The sequence below is a fragment of the Lissotriton vulgaris genome, chromosome 11 (assembly GCF_964263255.1).
Source record: "Lissotriton vulgaris chromosome 11, aLisVul1.2, whole genome shotgun sequence".
Taxonomy (NCBI): Eukaryota; Metazoa; Chordata; class Amphibia; order Caudata; family Salamandridae; genus Lissotriton; species Lissotriton vulgaris.
This window is the reverse complement of record NC_141699.1, coordinates 365,484,400-365,505,134: the sequence shown is the minus strand read 5'-3', so window position 1 is coordinate 365,505,134 and position 20,735 is coordinate 365,484,400. Positions and strand designations below refer to the sequence as shown.

Here is a 20,735-nt window from a genome sequence, read left to right as displayed (position 1 = left end):
CTTGCCTTTAGCTGAATTAGTTAGACAAAAGACTTTTTAGAAACTGGAGCTTTTAAGTAGCAGTACACTGTAATAGAATTGTTTTTTTTTTAAATGCTAGCTTTCGTTGGTTAGTGGAATTAGGCCTGGGAACAAACTTACAAGGAATTTGTTTGTCGACCTTGGCAGACCAGCTGGTTTGTGCAGACGAGTTTTTTTCTTCTCCCTCTGCAGGCTCCGAACACGGCCCTGTCTCGTTATGATTGGCTATAATCCAATTTTCTTCCGCGGTTGGCTTGTTTATGTAAGGGCGGGGGAACTGGCTCTTCCTGGCTGTTGACGCAGGCGGCTTCATTGCCTGCTGATAAGGGACTCTTGCAGACTCTTGCCCTTGGAGTTAGTTAGTTGCAGTGGGCCTGGGCGGGCTTCTCTGATCAGGGAAATGGGAGGCTTGCAGTGCCCTGCTCCTGCTGTGAGATCATCATTTGGCAGTGATTCAAATTACTTCATACTGTAGCCTGGCTCCTACTCTGAAGGGAGAAGGCTGGCTTAGAAAGGATTAGGGTATGTTAGGCCCTACTAAAATGTCATTAAAAGTTAAATTTTGAATGTTTTTAATTAATTAGGATATTTTCTTTTCAATAATGAAAGGCACCCGGGGTGCTTTTTAAATTACAATTTTATTTTGCAAGATTAATGATACTTGTTTTCTTGTCCCTAGGATTGCTGGGTTGTGGTTGTGCGTGGGCCCCTCCCACTTCCTTTATTGTTTTAGTTTTTTACTTTCATGTTTTTATGTTAGTTTATTATTTTTGGAAGATGGAATCAGACCAGACCAGACCGGAAGGGTGGTGGATGGCCGCATCGAAGGAAGTGTCCGGATACCGAAGATGCAGGGTGGTGACCTACACTGATGTCCACAATTGACTTTGGACTCTTTGTTTTTTTTTTCAAAAGGATTTGGTTACATAATTCCTTGGCCTGCATTATTCCCATGTTTCCAATCACTACGAGCAGGCCCCACTTTTAAAAAAAAAACACAAACATGTCACCTATTATAGTTTTTCTGTTTTCTTCAAAACAGTTTTTGCCAATGAAGGACTTTTTTTTTTTTTTGAATGGTGGTGCACACATGTGTTCCACAGTGTGAAGAAACTAAGTGATACTTATATATACCAGCTGTCTTGTAGAAATGGGGTTGTTTTTTACTGTTCTTACATTTTCACCTTGATTGATCAAAGGGTGGTTACCCTAGACTTTAGGTTGTCCTGGGAGGTGTGTCTTTTAGTATGATTATGTATTGATGTTTGCCCAAACATTGAAACAGTTTGTCATGTCTACTTCTCAGATTTCACTTTAAATTGACAAATGTCAGTAGGTAGGCCTCATTTAGGCCCATTGTTATTTTCATCCCACAAACAAGCCCCTACACCAATAGTTTCATGAGTCATCATTAGCTTAAGTTGCCTATAGTAGGTAGGGCTCATTTAGGCCCTTTGTTGTTTTCTCATTAGGAGTTGAAACACATTTAGTTCTTAAGTTGACTATAGTAGGTAGGCCTCATTTAGGCTTAAGTTGTCCGAAGTAGGTAGGCCCCTTGCTGTTTTCATTCAACACATAAGTCCCTACATCACTAGATTTCACCAGTTATCATTAGAAGTTGAGGCACATTTAGTTTGAGGATGCTTTGGTTAGTTTCTGTTGTTATCAGATCCAATCTCAGATATGTTTCAGCATTCAAGTCAAGGGTGCTTTGATTTGTTTTCAGTTGGTTGTTAGGTTTGTATTCCCTACAATTGAGTTTCAGGTGGAATTTCCTTAAGTTGTCATTCTTTTTAGGGAGTTTTTTAGTTTTTGATTTGTTGATAGATTGTGTTGATGTTTGTTTATATGGTTGTTGTTGTTTATTGATGTTCGCAAGATAAGGATCTAAGGGTGGAGTGTAATGGCAGAGTTTTTGGCTTTATTTAGCAGTGATATAGATCATTAGTCTTGCTCACATCTAGTATAGGTATTCTTAGCCTGTGTTGGCCCTTTTAAGCCCTTTTTCCAGACCTAGAAGAGGATAGCTGCTTAATATGCCTTTATTCTTGACTTTAACCTGTCTATTGCCTATTGGCTTTGACATATTAGACACATTGGTATGGTTTATGTAGGTATTCTGACAGAGCTAAGGGGCATTTATCCCTTTCAGGCCTACAGGCCTAGAGCTAGAGGGACTCCATCTTGATGAAGCTGAGAGGCTTTTCAGGGCAAAGGCAAAGTTTATAGTTAAGGCTGTTTTTCACTTGGAGAGAACCGGTCTGGGCCAGCCCTTATCGGTAGGCTGTATTATTCTCTGTGTGGAAGACACAACAAAAGGCCGGCCGGCTGGGTGTGTGTCCTTGATGCGAGGTGATGCAGAGACCTGGTGGGCGGCAGGCTGATGGCTGGAACTTTCCATGAGGAAACAGCATTCTGTATCAGTGAAGTGCAGAGGCGGAGTCAGGGAGTCGAGCAGAGTGAGAGTCGAGTGGAGGTGGCGAAGCCAGAGGGTCGTGTTAAGGTGGAGGAGTGGAAAGTAGTGGAGTGGAGTTGGCAGAGAGAGAGGGTTCAAGCTGGAGAAGAGCTGAGTTGAATAGTGAGCTGGAACTGAAGGAAGCAGTCAGAAGCAGTTACTTATCAGGAGGAGGTGTGAATAGCTGGAGTCTGAAGTAATGCCTTTTAGAAGAGACGGAGGAGAGATCGTGGACTAACCTATGGGAGCAGATGGAGTTAATTGGACATTGGCGCAGAGACAGAGTGAATAAGCTAGTGGAATGAACGGTGATCAGAGCGGCAGGAACCATTAAGATTGAAGCTGGAAGGTGGAGACAGTTCGTGGGGGAGAGGAGTCCAGTGCAAAGTGATCAGCGCAGAGGTGTACCCAAGAGTGCAGGAGAGAGAGAGAGTCTGAGATGAGCCAAGGCACAGACGAGAGAGGAACCCAGATGACAGCTAGAACAAGACTACACACTAATAAGGTGAACTCCATCCTTAATCTTGTCTTTATTCCCTAAGCCATTGTATGTTTAAATCTTTTCTCTTTCAGTGGAGTGTTCCTGTTATGTTTAATCTTTTCTCTTTCAGCGGTGTGTTCTACCTATAGTCTTTGTCAGTTCTGTGTAAAGGTTTATATTGTACTAATAAAATAACCCCCAGTTTGTAGAAAACTGGCACGTGTCTCATACTTTTGTTCAATCTAGGTAAATATAGCTCCTAGGTATTCACTAGGTACATGAATGGATGAGTAATCCCAATCAGGTAAGTGGTGATCACATAAATAGGGAGTGAGTGGACCTATGATGCCAAAAATAGGAGATACATGATATTAATTGGCTAACTCCTAATATTGTAGTAGCAGACCCTTAGTGAAGAGACTTCCCACTATATATATATATAGGTGTTCATAGGAATGTGGTCGTCGTTGATATACGGCGTTAGTGAGAACGCTGGGGAGGATTACCAGCGCGTATACCCACAGGATTGTGGCTTGAATAAGTGAGAGCGCTAGGAGGGAGGACTAGCGTGTAGGTTCGCTGGATTGTGAACCGTTTGGAAAAGGGAGCATCGGGTTCTGCAGGCCCATGTGTACACGCACCGGATTGTGTGTCATATCTGCCCTAGGGTAGACCGGTCTGGGTCTGAGTGGCCGCGAGACCAACTGATGTGAATATAAGTGTGGTGTAGGGTATGGATATCCTTAGTAATCAGTGAGTATTCCTAGTATCCCTATAGATTTAGTGGTGTTTTTAATAATATGAGCTTGTATATTGCGAGTTCCCCATCCTCAGGTAGGTACCCAGGTGCCTGGATAGTTGGTCCTGAGGAGGGATGTGATTACGTTCTGGCTGGGTTGGAGGGGCCCCTAGGGGCTGATCCCACCTAATCAGAAAATCCAGCCATAACAATGACACAGGTGCCACAATCAAGCATAAAATGCTTTGGAAACAAATAGTTATTTTACAGAAGGAACTACAAAAGACTCACGTGATACACACTCTGAGTCATCAACGTGATGGCGTTCACGTTGCAGGGAATTCATTGGCTAATACTGCCACAGCGGAAACAACTAAACCTGCTTCCGTAGCCACAAAAAAGCGTTCAGAAAAATACATAGACGAGGAAACCATGCTGGTGGTAAAGACGTCTTCAAAAGGAAACTGTGCAGCACTACCTGTGAACTATCCACTCAATTATACATCCGTAATTGATGCAAACTCCGTTCCTTTTGCTCAAATCCCTGGAGTGGGGGATAGGGTAATTCCAAACACGAAGCTGAGAATCTTTTTAATAGCAGACGCACACATGGGTGTAGGTTCAAGGCACAAACAGATGAAGGAATCTCTGACAGAATTACATTCACAATACTGGTGGCCGGGGATGAGCTTGCAACATTACAAATTTGCAAAGAGCTGTCCAGACTGCAACAGAGACCGCAGTAACGAGCCAACCGGAGTAATGCCATGGCCATTTCTGTAGGTAGCATAGGGCTATCTACACATGAAATCCAGCGTCCTATTAATTTCTTTTAAGACTATATTCACATAAAAATGTGGCCCTAGCGCTCGGCTGACGCCAGAACTGTTATAAAAGATTTGCAAGTCTTTATCGGCACATACGCAATCGCCATGCTTCTTTCTGACCAGGGTCCTGCTTTTAGCTCTCGAGCTTATAAGGAGGCCATGACCAGCATGGGCATTGGGTTGCGGTTCTCTTGTCCCTTCCATCCTGAGGGAAACGGGGTTGTGGAAAGAAAAAACCGAGACATAAAGCAATCTATAACGGCAAAGGTATTTGGTTCGGGTGATGGGTGGGTCCAGCATTTAACAAGAGTCTATCGTAGTCTTAATAACTTGCCAAGAAATTCTCTAAAAGGTTTCAGTCCGTACAAACTATTGTTCGGAACTAGAATGTATGTTCAGGACTTAGATGGTCATGCTTCAGTGGTGAAAGATAAGAAAAAATGCTTTGACATCAAAGATCGTTTGGCTGTTTTACAGGACTTAAATGAAACAAGAAAAGCCCTGAGCAACATAAAGTTAAAACAGCAGCCAACAACCACTGAAGACACACCACCTGTCCCAGCAAGACCTGTCTGGATTCCAAAGATTGGGGATCTGGTCAGAGAGAAAATAGCGGTTAAGAAGGAATTTGGGCCTTCTTACAGCAAAGCAGTACCTGTCTTAGCAATCAACGGAACAAGATCAGTGGTACTACCGCCCCTTGCTGGTAAAAAGGAGAACCGAGTTGTATCAATCGACCTGGAAAAACCACAATCATGTGGCCAATAATAAGTAGTAGGCCCAGTGGACTCCCAAGAAATAGCAGAATACCAAAATTTGCTACAATCCAAGAGGTTCAAACTGAGAGACTAATCACATTTGATAAACCTGCAGTGAATAAAAAAGGTCTATGCAACAACAATGTCACGGAACTTGTGCCTCTTGAAACCCAAATTGAAACAGTTCGTCATGAAACACCAGTCTACAATGATGTAGCATCAGAATGTGCTATTGAAAGGCACATTGAAAAAACAATTCCAACAATTGACAGAACTGCATCTGGCTACTTCATCAATTTCGATAACTTTTCTGAAGATCAAAGAGACCCTGAAGTAACGCCAGCAACAAAGACTTTTAAAGACAAAGCAACAGAACTCTTTCATCAACTCAAAGAAACCTATCTTATTTCTCCATGGTTAGAATTTTGGATTGTGGTAGGGGTATTTTTCCTCCTGCTTTGGCTCATCATGGTACTTTGTTTGGGAAAATACAGTACAATGGACACAGCAAGTCAGAACATCAACTTAGTTCTGAAACCACACAAGTCATCTCACATTGAGAAAAGAGAACTATCATCAGTGAATGTCACAGCCATTCCAATACCCGGCGGGGTAGTTTGGGACAAAACAGATTACGAAATATATAGACCGGTCGAACTCTTGAAATATCCTCATCAGTTTATGGTTTCATTAAGTGACTTTGTAAAACCAAGTACTTTCTCTGATGATTGGGACTTTGAAAGCATAAATAAAATGATGTTGGATTTAGTTTTGTCAGCAAAATTTACAGAACATGATATTTGCAAGGTTCATCGAATTATGAACAGATGTATTGTTTTACCCATTATACAGACCACTATTTGCATAAATCTGCTCAACCTAGAAATGTTTTTAAATATAATCAATGGGAACATTGTGCTACTCCACCTAAAAGCAGTTCAAAAACATTCTATGAGAAATTCCAATACTTCTCAGGGTTTAACACAAGTGATGCAGAAACATTTTATTATAAACTGTTAGATAAAACTGGGACAAAAACCATGCTGAAAAATACTAAATTGATATATTCATAAGCATTTTATGAAAAAATGATTACATTTGGTTTTGATTTCTGGAAAAACAACATTGAAACAAAAACCATCTGGGGTACAAAAGATTGGCAGGTACAAGGCCTAGAAGCATTATTTCGAGCCTGCATGATCCCAGAACAAATAATGTTCTTGAATGACACCATTCAACAAACGACCTGTCTTGGCCTAGCCAAGATCAAAGACTTAAACAAACTGTCTATTCCAAAGCCAATACCTGATAACGCAACCACAGATATTGAGATAGACGTATCCAAGATTTTACATCAAAACAGAACACATCCTGATTGGAAAAAGTACTTAATCTGGCCAACAGACACAAATAAATGTCAAGATAGATTCCTGTACAAAATACAGGGGTTAAAAATGACCAGACCAGACCCTAGATACTCTCAGAGACAACATCCAGGGATAGTAACAACATACAGTGTGGGAAAATATGCCTTGAATGGTTACAAACATCTACACTGGCACAAATTAAGCAACACTTGTCTTTACTTAAAGATGGTGCTGACTTGCGCGATTTCATAATAGGACCACGCAAACAGCGTCAAAAACCGTTTCATAGCTGCCAGTATATACGCTGCTTACAACGAGGCATGGAAAGTGACTCAAATTGAGACAGCAGAGAAAATACGAGAAATTGATCGTATTAATTTGGAGAAATCACTTTCTGTTGTGGACAACGGGTTAATGACTCTGTCCTCCAGAATATATTCACTGGACAGTATTGTATCATCTGCTATAGATATATTAGATCAGGACTTGCTAATGTTACAACATGGTCACTCCCAATTACGCTCTATTGTACAGCTAGGCTGGACGTTGCAAAACCTCCGTTCAGGCTATGTGCCCTGGCGTTTAATCAACACAACGTCATTGTTCTCTATCTTTAACCTTACTGATAAACAAATCAGTTTGGCACAGAAAGGAGCAGACTATACGATTCTGAGCATTGAAAAACTTGAGAGATTACCATTGACAATGTCAGAAAGACCTGTCATTGAATGGATAATACACGGGATTATCACAATTCCGATAACAACTTTCCAATTTAAAAAATGCCAAGAGTATATACCAGCAGCCCAGTATGAAAGGTTTGGTAAAGGGTACATTAAAACAACATGGACATTACCATATACACACACATGTTATAGTGACAAAAACCAGAATGTATTTCTTAGTGGTAATAATTGTAAACAATCACTGAGCGGTATACTTCTGTGTCAGGGTATTAATTTACATGGGGCCTGTAAGGGGACTTCAAATAACCTTTCATGCCACCAGCACGGCACACCTGCAAAACAGATAGAGCCATTCTTTAGACAACTTTCTAACGGGAGTTACGTTCTAATAACAGACTACAGCTGTTGTAGCTTGGTGCCAGGGAAAGCATATCTCTTAAGCGTCAGTTCCATGGTCACTTGCTGTATGCAAGCATTGTATCCTAACGGCCCTGGAGACTCAGAGGCGACGATTTGGCCTCAGCTGAATATCTCTTCTATAGGAATTGATACTTTAAGCAGAATGAAGTCTGTGCTTTTACAGAAAACAGTGCCCATCACTTCATCAAAAGAAACGTATGATCTTCAAGTTGCAAGGACAACGGCAGACATACATACACTTTTATCAACTAATTGCCCCGTGCATTTCACAGAAATGCTCAGCCAAATCCTAAATATGTCGAATGCCAGTGGTATCTCGAATGTACTTAAGACAATTTTTTCGGGACTGTTAACACCCTTCGAAGCAGTCCTGGGCATCTTTCCCGATTTTGTCCATTCAGTTTTTGGTGGCCTACCACTACTTATGGGACTCGTAGCGGGAATCCTATTTTTGACTCTTCTGCTCCGATATGGCAAGCCAAAACGCAGACATGACTCCGGCAACGATGGAAGAAACAATCCTAGCAATTCGCTACCGGGACCGCATACCTAAAGTCCTTGGATTAGCCCGGCTAAGAGATCTGAATATGACCTGGTTTCTTTCATTCAGACCTATATGGCAGAACTGCATCTTACCTGTGCTTCGATGTATGCTATGCGGAGAAGAATGCGTGTTAGACACCTGTCTTACACTACAATCAGCAGTACCAATAGATGTCGATACTTTGCTAAGTCCAGTAACGGCTCATGCATCGTGTTGTCCCCAGCGGTTACCAATCCTGATGACGGCATTCGTTGAGACTTCTGCACTACGATTAGGTGGTGGCAGTGAAGCAAGGAATGAGAGCAACATCACCCAGGTACGACCTTCTGTGAGCATTGCTGATCCTGAAATCGATGATAGCAATCATTCTCACGACTGCCCGGTAACAGCCTTTTCAACCATGGTTGAACTTTCACCTGAAGCTGTAGACTGTTTTTTTGCACATCTATCTGAAGTCATGTTATCCCCTGAACCAAAAGAATAACTTTTGAGCCAACCGGCACACAGCGTTCCCCTGAACTCTGAATTCGGCCTTCAGCTTTAAATAACAAAAGCTACTGAACACATTTGGAACTATATTTTTCCCTGAAACAAAATTATTTTTTTCCAAAATTCCAAAATATTTACTTTTTTTGGCACGTGTACTCTGCTTACAGTAGAACTATTCATGAAGAACAGAGCTTCTATGTTTAGATAATCTAGAGACAATATGTTACCACAGCCTCTAGCATACTCACAAGCAATTTCATTTATATGTGATGAAATAGTCTTGACCTTCCTTTCTGTAAATTAAGAGACTTTTCATGTGTAATTTTCGCAAATCGTTCAACTCAATATATATGCAAATTTTTTGAATGATTACACTGCTTAACCCCTCCCATGCTTGTGACGGAACCGCTCCGTCACAAGCCATGGGTGAGCTGTGCTTGTGACGGAACGGTTCCGTCACGGCCCGCTCGCCGCACCTGCGCGGCGCTGATTTCGCGCCTGCGCCGACGCTTTGATGGGCGGGCGGGTTCGTGATGGAACTGTTCCGTCACAAGCACAGCTCGCCGACGAGCCGTGACGGAGCGGTTCCGTCACTAGTAAGGAGCTGCCGCGCGGGTGCCCCACCCCCTTAGCGCTGCGGCGGAATAGCCGCCGCAGCGGAGGGGTTAAAAACGTACAGTACCTTAACGTTCCGTGTATTTCGCATACAACATTTCAAATGCAAAATGTATTTTGGGGTGGGTTGGAATACACATGCATCTTTATTGCTTAAGTTTTTAGTAATTGATGGACATAAAACCGTGGAGTGGGTGATGTGTTTTATCTAGGAACCCGATTCAATATTGTGACCTTATGCCCCTATACGGCTATAATCAATAAATATCCCTATCATGGCATAATAATCAGAGCCATATTTCAGTAACTCGCCTCTGCAGTCCATGACACAGCAGAAGCTACTTCCTTAGATTCCTAGAGAGCACACCGAGTTCTTTCGACACACCAAACCCCCAGCAACCTGGGAAAGCCCCGCTTGCTTTGTTTTGATTTGTAATAGAACTCCTGCGAGCACTGTAAGAACGACCAGTTCTTAGTGACATCTTTATTGACGTCTTATGTCCAAACCTTACGTCAAACTCAGCACCTTTCAGGTATAAATATACCAACGTTGCCTTAAGCAAACACACGGTGGTGATTCTGGAGCAGAGCAGCTAATCTACTTTCCGAGAGCCCAGCAGAAGCGAGAAGCCCACGGACGCTGCCAGTCCTATTTGACGCGCTGAGAAAGACGCTGTCTTTTCTCCTGCCGAGAAAATCCAGCTCCGGCGTTTCCAGCCTACCCTTGCGGGTGACTGGAATATCGAGTCCTGAGAGTGAGATACAAGACCTCCTACATTCTATTCCAAAGGTACAGTGCTGAATAAACCCTTAGAGAGAATTCTTGAACAGATCCTTGGCAACAAGCCTACTTAACTTAAACTGTGACCTTATGCCCCTATACAGCTATAATCCATTTATTCCCCTATAATGGCATAAACGATCAAGAGTGATATTTCAGAAACTTGTCTCTGGCCTAACACAATCAGAGCCACATTTCAGAATCTCTTCCTCTGCAGCTTCCTCTGCAGCTCATTAGAGCAAATGACACAGCAGAAGCCACTATCTAAGATTCCTAGATTACACTCCGAGTTCTTCAACAAGATAAAACTCAGCAACCTGGGAAAGCCCTGCTTGCTATGTTTTGATTAGTAATAGAACTCTAATGAGCACTGAGAGACGATCACTTCCTAGTGACATCTTTATTGACGTCTTATGTCCAAAAACTTACGTCAAACAAGGCACCTTTCAGGTATAAATATTACCAACGTTGCCTTAAGCAAACGCTGCTGCCTCAACGACATCGATGATATCGATGGTGTGGTGAACATAGGAGCAGAACAGCTGTCCCCTGCAGAGCCCAGCAGATACAAGCTGCACACGGACGCTGCCCCTCCTCCTCCTCGATGCGCTGAGAGAGACGCTGTCTTTTCTCCTGCCAAGAAAATCCAGCTCCGGCGTTTCCAGCCTACTCTTGCGAGTGACTGGGATATCGAGTCCTGAAAGGAGATACAAGACCTCCAACATTCTATTCCAGAGGTATGGTGTTGACTAAACCCTTAGAGAGAATTCTTGAAGCAAACCTTGGCAAAACCAACTTAACTAAAACTGCTACTTACTTACTCCTTCCCACGTATTAGGCTTAGGTCAGGTACACCGGGGTAGGCGTATTTTAGAAGCACCAGTTGAGCACGTTAGCCTATGTATATATATTTTATCCATTTTAAAGTGTCTTATGGCTAAGAAACCATATCAATGCTTTTACAGTATTATTTCATAATACTCCTTTTACTGTACGTACTTTACTTTATAACAAGTCTTGCAATTGTGGCAATTCATTTCTCTTGCATGAGAAGGAAGACTGCTCAATAAATAATATCTTTTATTGAAAACGCCCGTCTCTCTATTCTCTGCACCCTGGTGAAACTAAGTATGCACATCTGACTGAGTGAAATAGCTGTCTATTGTTTCACACGACTCTAGAGATTGACTCTTATTCTGAGGGAGCAAAGTTGTCATGTTTATGCGGTTGTCGGTAGCTGAATCCCTTCTTGTCTGAGCCAGAGAAGCTGATCACTTCCTATTCAGTCAAGAAAGTTTCCAGTGACCTCTGAGCTAGCTGGCGCAAACCTAAATTAAGTCTAACATAGTCAGTAGAGACCTAGAAGACCTCAGTCCTACGTCTACACTGCTGTTTATGTTATTCCAATGCGCAGGGCCTATAGGGAAAATAGGAACTACACTACACTCTTTCCCATGCGGGCTCCTCTCTCAGCCCACCTTATTCAATATATATTTTACATCTTTAGCTGGGGTAATCAACGTTTTTGCTTTTCTCTGACATCCTACGCTGATGACGCCCAAATCATCATCTTATTTTGCAAGAATCATTTAGACATATCCTCTATATTCTGCGACTGCATAAAGGCAGTTATCACTTGGATGACCAGACACTGTCAAAATGAATGCAGGGAAAACGGAGGTGATGATCTTTAGAAAACAAACCTCTTTCTGGACTCCGTCTTGCTGGCCAGCAGAGATTGGCCCTCTCCCATATCCTGTCATCAAGACCCAGAATATGGGAATTTTGATTGACAACAAATTACACTATTCCAATCATGTCAGAGCTCCCTCCTCCTCCACTTTTTTCACCTTGAAAATGCTAAAAAAGATGTTCCCGTTTATTCCAATCCATCTTCAGAAAGCACCCTTAGCCTCTCGATAATGACTAAACTGGACTATAGCAATGGCTTATTACATCATCAGAAGCCTTAGGAATTTTTTTGACCTCCTCCCTCTGGCAGCAAGGAAAACAGTAGCGGTTGCACTTATTACTTCGAGACTGGACTACTGCAATAGCCTGTATGCGGGTGCCAACAAGTCCGTGCTCCACAGGCTGCAGATGGTCCAGCATGCAACCGCTCGCCTGGTCCTTGGCTAGCCTAGGAGGTCATCTGCTTCAGCCGCACTGAACGCCCTTCATTGGTTGCCCATACATAAGCGTGTCCTATTTTAAATCCTGGTCATCACGTTTAGGGCCTTCCACTCACAAGGGCCTAAGTATTTGTCAAGCTGGTTTAGATGTTACCTGCCGTCACGGAGCCTTAGATCTTCCAATCAAAATCTTTTAATGCTCCCTAATTTCAGGCTCGCCACCAAAGGTGGGAAATTTCTCGTAGTCCTTGGCTACAGGGCATGGAACAAGCTACCGCTGCAGCTCCGGCAAATCCCGACAGAAACTCACTTTAGGAAGGCTCTGAAGACCTGGGTGTTTTCCCTCACCGACTTTGCTTGTAAAGCCTTAGTATAAAATGTGCAGGTCCCCCGACACTCTATCAGTAAGCCGGCCTTTTCCAATCTGGTTTCGGTCTCAAGCGCCAAGATGCTCCCTGGAGTGGTATTTTCACTCCACAAATGGATCTTACATCACATTAAATTATATTACATTACTCTCTGCACACCAATACATCCTCAACAGATTGCAAATATTACAAAATACCACGGCAAGAATTCGCCATAAAATCCCAAGACATAAATCGGCAGCTTCTGCCATCAGGAACCTTCACTGGCTTCATATCAGATAGCTCATCATGTACAAGGCACTATGTATTGCCTACAAGGCTCTGGTCCGACTTCTTCCAACAAAACATTAGATGGTACACCCCAAGTCGAACTCTACGTTCCACTACGGCCAAAAACATTGTCGTCCTCAAATTTAAACTCTCTACTTGGGGAGGCAGGACCTTCTTCTTGGGAATGAGGGCAACCTGGAATACCCTCCCACTTTATACATCAAAAGAGCACCTAATCTCATTACTTTTAGTACGGTCTTAAAAACCTGTCTTTGAAGAACTTTCTAGGCCTGCACTCCCCCTGCACGTCTTTACTCTGTATCAGAGCCAAGACACCCCAGGGTAATCGAGCGCTTTAGGAAATATTCAAACATAACATAAATGTTCAGAGAATATCAAATCTGCAAACCGTATGTAATATGCATATTTCTGAAACAGATGGAATATGTTCTAGTGCAAATTGTTAGACTATGTTAAATACATGTGATGTTTGCAGCATCATGGGTGGACATGTATTTTGACGAAATAACAAACTAATGTCCAAGTTCTATATTTTCAGTTTCTATGCATGTATTACACAGTATCACTTGGTATCCTGAATTCCTTCTGCAGCCAGGTGGCTTTAGTTTGAGGTGAGACGAATAAAACGTGCTTTCTTACATACTCAGTCTCCACGCGTAAGTTATCATCCCTCTTTGTGAATATGCTTCACTCAAACCAGTTATAGTACATGTACTTCACCATGAAGATGTTCAACTCCTTCGCCCGCTTGATGGGTTCGATAAAACACCTATATAGTTTGGTGGTTCTAGGATTTTGGTTTGCCGTTCTGTCAGATATAGCAATAGCCAGGAAATGCTGGGGTTAGTAAGTGCAATGTTACAGTAGTTTCTCACCGTTTCAGCATAAACAGACATCTTGCCCTCGCAGAGCTGGTTAATCTGTTGACGTTCAGAAATTAAACCCAGCCAGAGTCTGACCCGCAGCTGCACAGGGGTAACGTGCTGGTTTCGTTTGCTGTGGAGATACTGAGAAAGACGAGGCATGTCAGCAGAGTTTTCTTTCTGTTACGAGCAATTGCAGCACAGCTTGCATGTATACATTTTGCCCATTTCACCCTTAACATTTACCTTTCAAGCTACGTCTTACCTACCATGAGTTCACAAAAAAGAGAAAAGTTGACCACAAGTTTGCATAAAGTCCATTCTACTATAAAAACCTCATACACGGATCAAATAATAAGTACAAACTAACATAAGCCGGGGGCAGCGCAAGCTCACAAAGGGAATAATGATTGCAAGCGTGCACAGAGTAGAATGATAATGACAATCTGATAGAGGAGGGTGCAATTGGGTGGTGAAAGCAAGCTCATACTTTGGGGAACACTGACTTTATGGTCAGACATGGTGGAAATAATAATCAAGGGCTCTGCTGGGGCAATTAATGGCCATGAGTATGTATGTTAATTAATTACAAACAACCTTCACTCGGAAACAAAGTTATTTACTCTAAACAGAGACCATCTATTCCAATCAGATGTTTGAAACCTCCCTGTGATTTTAAAGTGCAAGTACCTGTGGTAATAGCTTTATAAGTACATATCTTATTAGAGAAATTCTGTCAAGACTACAGAGTTTCCACATAACTGTATATCAGGAAAGAAAAGATATGCATTTACAATTTTTGGAGAGAAAAAAAGAGTATGCCCATAGAAAAGCAATGCACATTAACAATCACAAATTAGTACATTAGTCAGAAATATTTATTTACAGAACTTGAGACACATCCCTACTCAAATGCTATTCAATAATAAATTACAGGGGGGAGGAGCTTCGCGGGCAAGCAAGATGGCCGCGTAAGCTCAGAGCTCCGCAGACCCTCCGGCCCTCCGCAATAATCCTGCTCGAAATCCTGTTCCACGTAGGTGGATTCTGAATGCTGACGGGTCACTGATGCGGGAACTGCCTCCTGCGTTCGAATCGGAGATTCCTACGCTGAGCTGCGTCGTGTGATGCCCCTTGCCAAGGAAGCGCCATTGTCTCCTCGGTCTCCGCCACTCCGCAAGCTTGGGATGCGTAATGCTGGGTGGTGATCCCCACTTGCAGAATTTCCTATACCACTGTGCCATCTACCACTGGACTTTGCTACACCTCTGCTCTACAACCTCGGCTCGGCGCACCTTGGGCTCGGAGCTGTGTGTGGTGGCCCCACGGTCTCATCGGACCCAACATGGCGGGCAAGGGCGACCCGGACAAGACAGCGAACAAAGGAGTTCGAGGCAAGTCCCAAGTGCAGCAGAACAGGATTGATAGATATGCTCAACTCCGCATATCGCCTGCACCGGGAGCCTCTACTAAGGACATCTCCGCATCGGGCTCGCCGGATGGGTCCGAGCCCACCCTCAGTGATGTTATGGGGGCCATCTCGGGCATCCGAGCAGAAATGCAGAAACAGCACGAGGTCTTGACCCACAAGGTGGACACACTGGCGGTGGATCTCACCCTCATCAGAGCTGACCTGGGTAAAACCAACGATCGGGTGAAATCGCTGGACTTGAAAGCCTCGAGCCTTACCACTGACGTCTCGGACCTGCAAACCGAGGTCCGGACCCTACGACTCGCCTCTGACCAAGTCTTCAGGAGACTGGACGACTATGAAGGTCGTGCCAGGCGACAGAATGTCCGCATCATTGGCGTTCCGGAAGGGTCGGAGGATGCATCGGCGGACCTGTTCGTTGAGGACCTGATTCAGAACCATCTTACTCCCCCCGGGTTGAGCAAATTCTTCTCGGTGGAGCGAGCACATCGGGTGCCAGGTGGCCCGCCAAAGACGGGCGCGGCACCTCGACCCATCATTGCTACGTTCCTCAACTTCAGGGACCGGGACGCAATTCTACAGGCGTCCAGGAGGCATGGACCGCTACAGTACCAGAACTCAGAGGTGCATTTCTACCCTGACTTTACCAGAGCTGTACAGAGATAGCGCCAGAGCTACGGGGGAGTGAAACGGCGACTGAGGGACATGGGACTCAAGTACTCGATGATGTTCCCGGCCAAGTTGCGGGTCGAGCACGACGGCCGTGCAATGTTTTTTGACTTTCCGGACAACGTAAGCGAATGGCTCGACACCCTACCACAGCGAAGCGATGACCGGGAGAACGGCGAAGGGGGCGCGGCTGGTGGCGCAGATTTGTGAGAACTGGCTGTACCAAGTGGACACTGGCGGTTGGTGGTCCTGCTATATGTGACATTCGTCCCCTTTTTCAGTGTAATAGCAATTTGAGCTCCTGTCGTTTCATGGGGGCGGCGGGGGGGTGTCCGCGGGGAATCCTTACTCCTCTTGGGGCTTTCTGTAGACTAGTTAATGGGGCGACAGGCACACTGCTGGTTGGGGGGGCTTTTTAGTCTGCTGCAGGGGTGCAGGGTGGGGGGTGTTTTGGGACAAGTTCAAATGTCTCTTAGAGTGATTTTGTTTTCTTTCTTTCGGCAATGGGTGATGTATATTGTTGTACTTTTGATTCTGCAAGGGTCCCTCGGGCCGGGTAGGGGAGGGTGCCACGATGATGGGGGGTAAGAAATTGAAAGTTATCAGTTGGAATGTCAACGGGTTGGGTGACCGAATCAAACGGGGAATTGTGCTTCAAATGCTCAAGCGTCACATGCCTGATGTGGTTTTTCTGCAGGAAACTCATTTGATTGGGAACTCATGTAAGGCGCTCAATCGCAAGGGGTATAAGATGGTGGCACACTCGGGGTTCACTTCAGGCTCTCAGGGGGCGGGCGTTCTTGTCCGGGCTTCCCTGCCGCTGGAGATTGACGTCACTACGATAGATGATAGAGGACGCTACGCAGCGGTGGCTGGGCGGTGGGAGGGGAGGACCCTCATCCTACTTTCAGTTTACGTCCCGCCTGGTCTACAGACCAGCACGTTCCAGGACCTTGGTGGCGCCATTTTAGCTCTGCCTGACGGCTTACTTATTGTTGGGGGTGACTTCAATTCCGTCTGTTCTGGCACTCTGGACCGACAACCGTCTAGAGATCTTCGCCACTCACAATTGTGGCTGCCCTCATTTATAGATTCAATGGGCCTTGTGGATAGTTGGAGACTCTTACACCCTACGCTTCGTCAGTACTCCTTCCTGTCCAGCGCACATGGTAGCTTGTCCCGTATAGACTATATCCTTACCTTGGCAGCTCACGCTACGGCCGTGTCTGAGGCTCGTTTTCTGGCGCGTGGAGTTTCTGATCACTCGCCGCTCCTGGTCTCCTTTGACTTCGATATTGCTTTGTCGGTGCGACCGGCAACGGTCAACCCCTGGTACTTTCGTAACCCAAAGACCCGTGCCCTACTAGCCAAGGCTATAGACCTATACTTCTCCGAGAACGAGGGGTCGGTCGGGTCGGCCGCGACCCTGTGGGAGGCGTTCAAGACCGTCCTGAGAGGCGAGGCATTTGCTTTAATAGCGGAAGCCCGTCGGAACAGAGACGCCGATCTCCTTTGTATCGAGGAAGAGATCTTGGACCTCGATGCCCAACTGGACCCTGACCCTAACCCAGACCTCCTCCATGCGCTTTCCCTAAAGCAACTGGAGTACCGTGATCTCGCTACGAATGCCGCCCAGACCCTGGCTAGGGAACAGCAGGGCCGTATCTACGACGTGGGGGACAAGGCTGGCAAACTGTTGGCCTGGTTGGACAGGAAGGAGCTGGCCAGTCGGGTTGTACCTGAGATCCTGGGGGCGGATGGCACCCCTGTCACCGACCCCTCCGCCATTGCCGAGTCGTTTGCCGATTATTTCAGGGGTGTTTACACCTCCTCCTCTGACTGCACAGAGGCCGACTCGGCAGAACTTCTCTCGACCGTGGATATTCCCTGCCTCACGGAGGAGGACCGCGATGATTTGGACAGGGACATCACTTCTGACGAGATTGCCCTTGCGATCCGCTCCTTGATATCTGGCAAGGCGCCGGGTCCCAATGGAATCCCGGCTGAGCTCTATAAGATACAGCCCGATGTGGTCTACCCGCATCTCCGTGCTATGTTCCTGGAGGCGAGGGACGCCGGCGTTCTCCCCCTTGATCAGAGAGTGGCCACTATCGTGGTCATCCACAAGAACGGTAAACCAAGGGATGTGTGTCGTTCATATCGGCCTATTTCCCTCCTGAATACCGAACCAAAGGTCCTCGCCAAATTGCTGGCTAACCGACTGGTTGGGGTTATTGGCGACCTGGTGCATCCGGACCAGTCGGGCTTTATTCCGCACCGCAACACTGCCCTCAATTTGAGACGGCTTCACGGCGCCCTGGCTAGGACGCATACTCTTACGGAGCCAGCTGTGCTGGCGTCTCTCGATGCCACCATGGCATTTGACTCCATCGAGTGGAATTACCTCTGGGCGGTGTTAGCTAAGTTCGGTTTTGGCCCGGTCTTCCTCAGCTGGGTGAAACTTCTTTATGCCAGCCCAATGGCTAATGTATCTGTGAATGGTCGCCTGTCGACGTCCTTTGTCCTTCACAGGGGTACCAGGCAGGGCTGTCCCCTGTCGCCTATACTATTTGCCCTGGCTCTCGAGCCCTTGGCGGCCACGCTGCGCTTCCACCCCGACCTCCATGGTATCACCTGGGCACCGGACTTCGAGGACCGTATCTCCCTCTACGCGGACGACATCCTCCTATATCTGACGTCCCCGTACCAGTCTCTCATTGTTGCCTGCGATGTGCTTAAACACTTTGGGAGATACTCTGGCCTGATTATCAATTGGGCCAAGTCCTCCCTATACGTATTGAAAGGGGACACGCCGCGCCTCCCTAGAGGCTGCAACATCCAGGTGGCCACACAGGGCTTCAAGTACCTAGGGATCTACATCTCTGGGAACCCGAAGGTTCGATACGACCAGAACTTGCTCCCCCCACTGCAGCGCCTTCGACGCGACATGGAGGGTTGGTGTAAGCTCCCGCTCTCCCTGCTTGGCCGAGCGGCCCTGTTTAAAATGATGTCCTTACCCAGATTCCTGTATGTCCTACAAAACACCCAAGACCCGGTACCGGCCCGATACTTCCGGGAAGTTGAGAGTCTTCAGCGGGCCCTGCTCTGGGATGGCCGCCCTCGGGTGGCGATCACGAAGCTCACGCTCCCGTGGTATGACGGGGGCATAGCACTGCCGGATGTACGCAGATACTATTGGGCCTCCCAGCTCGCAGCCTTCAATCACGGGTTTTATGGGCCGGTAAATAGCCCCGGCTACGCTATGGACAGGTGGCTCATGAGTGGAGGTAATTATTACCGAGCCCTTTACTCCAGATCTCTGGATCGGCGTATGTCCGGTCCCACTAAGACGGCAGTCTCTATTTGGCGTTCGATCACCAGGGTGCAGGGATGGCAGGGCAGACTGACCGGTTTCACTCCCCTGTATGAATCCGATATGTTGGGCAGACTATGGCACACCAAGGGCTTTGACAAATGGGACCTTATTGGCATCACCAGGGTGGAGGATGTGATTTCCAAGGGGACTATTAAGACCTTCCCCCAGCTACAGACTGAGTACCAGCTGGGCGACTCGGAGTTCTTTCGATATGCACAGCTGAGGCACGCCTTGCTCTCTGCTATGACCCCTGGGGAAGACATCCCGGAAAGCTCACCGCTGGAGGACAGAGTGCTGGACGGCCATATGCCCGACAGCGCAATCTCGCTGTCCTACAAAAAACTAATTAATGTTCGCACTGACCTTCTCCTTGGGCTACGAGACCAGTGGGTGGCGGATGGCCTGGAGATCGACGAGGAGGACTGGCAGAGTGCAGTGTCCTCCCCTAAGGAGGTTGCCATCTCATCCCGGCTTCGTCTGGTCCAATTCAAAATCCTGCACTGGGTATACGTTACTGGCCCCCGCCTAATACACATGGGCTACTCGCCCGACGGCCTCTGTCGTCGAGGCTGTGGTGCCCTCGCTACCTTCTTACACATCCTGTGGGAATGTCCGGCCATAGCGTCCTACTGGAGGAGGATTCACAGGGTCATGAGCGAAGTGTCGGGTGTGGGGATTGCGGCGGAAGCCCGTAGGTGCCTCCTTAATATTTGGGAGCCGACGGATCACAACACAGCCCAAACTCAGTGGGTGACCCTAGGCAATATAGTGGCCAAGAGAGACATCGCTCAAAAGTGGGGGGCCAATACGGCACCCTTGGTGGTGCAGTGGAAGGCCAACATGGACTGGTGTATGCTCCGGGAGAAGACTGTCTATGTTGCCAGGGGTAAACCCAACAAATGGAACAGGGTTTGGGGCGCCTGGAACTCTTACCGGGGTGATGTGTGTCTACCGCCCGAGCCTGCCTCATTGGATGAGCACCTGTCACTGTGACCTATGACACCGACTGTATACGATACCTGAGTGATCCTGTCTCTCCCCTCCCCCCTCCTATCATCCTCTACTCTTCTGTACTTCTGAAATGCTGGTTTCTTTCTCCTCCTGGCCTTATATTCCTTGCTGTATTCTCCTCCCATTGCCACTCTTCAGCGCCGATTGGCGTTTTCTTTTATTGTTATAAAATATAAAATAAACCTGTAATTTCCTGCTGTACCTGATCTGCACTATTATGCTCTGTTTACTATGCTGCCTTGCCTCCGGGATGTCAGGCTGAATAGCTGTGTGCTCTCGTGAAATAAAGGTTTTCAAAAATTAAAAAAAAAAAAATTATAATAAATTACAGTTATTCAGTACTCTCCTGTGCCAGCAAGTGCAAAGTGCAAGGGACTCGACAGTAGCTCTAAAACCAGAAACATAGTCCC

General features: G+C 46.1%; 1 protein-coding gene across 1 annotated transcript in view; it reads right to left on the bottom strand.

The window, feature by feature from the left end:
• The window catches only part of LOC147679786 (myoferlin-like), a 3,853,508-nt gene that overhangs the window by 3,741,269 nt on the left and 91,504 nt on the right, over window positions 1-20,735 (bottom strand). The window contains exon 2 of the mRNA XM_086943347.1: window positions 13,850-13,981. Coding sequence (XP_086799473.1) covers window positions 13,850-13,981 — 132 coding nt within the window. The remainder of the gene's footprint in view (window positions 1-13,849; window positions 13,982-20,735) is intronic.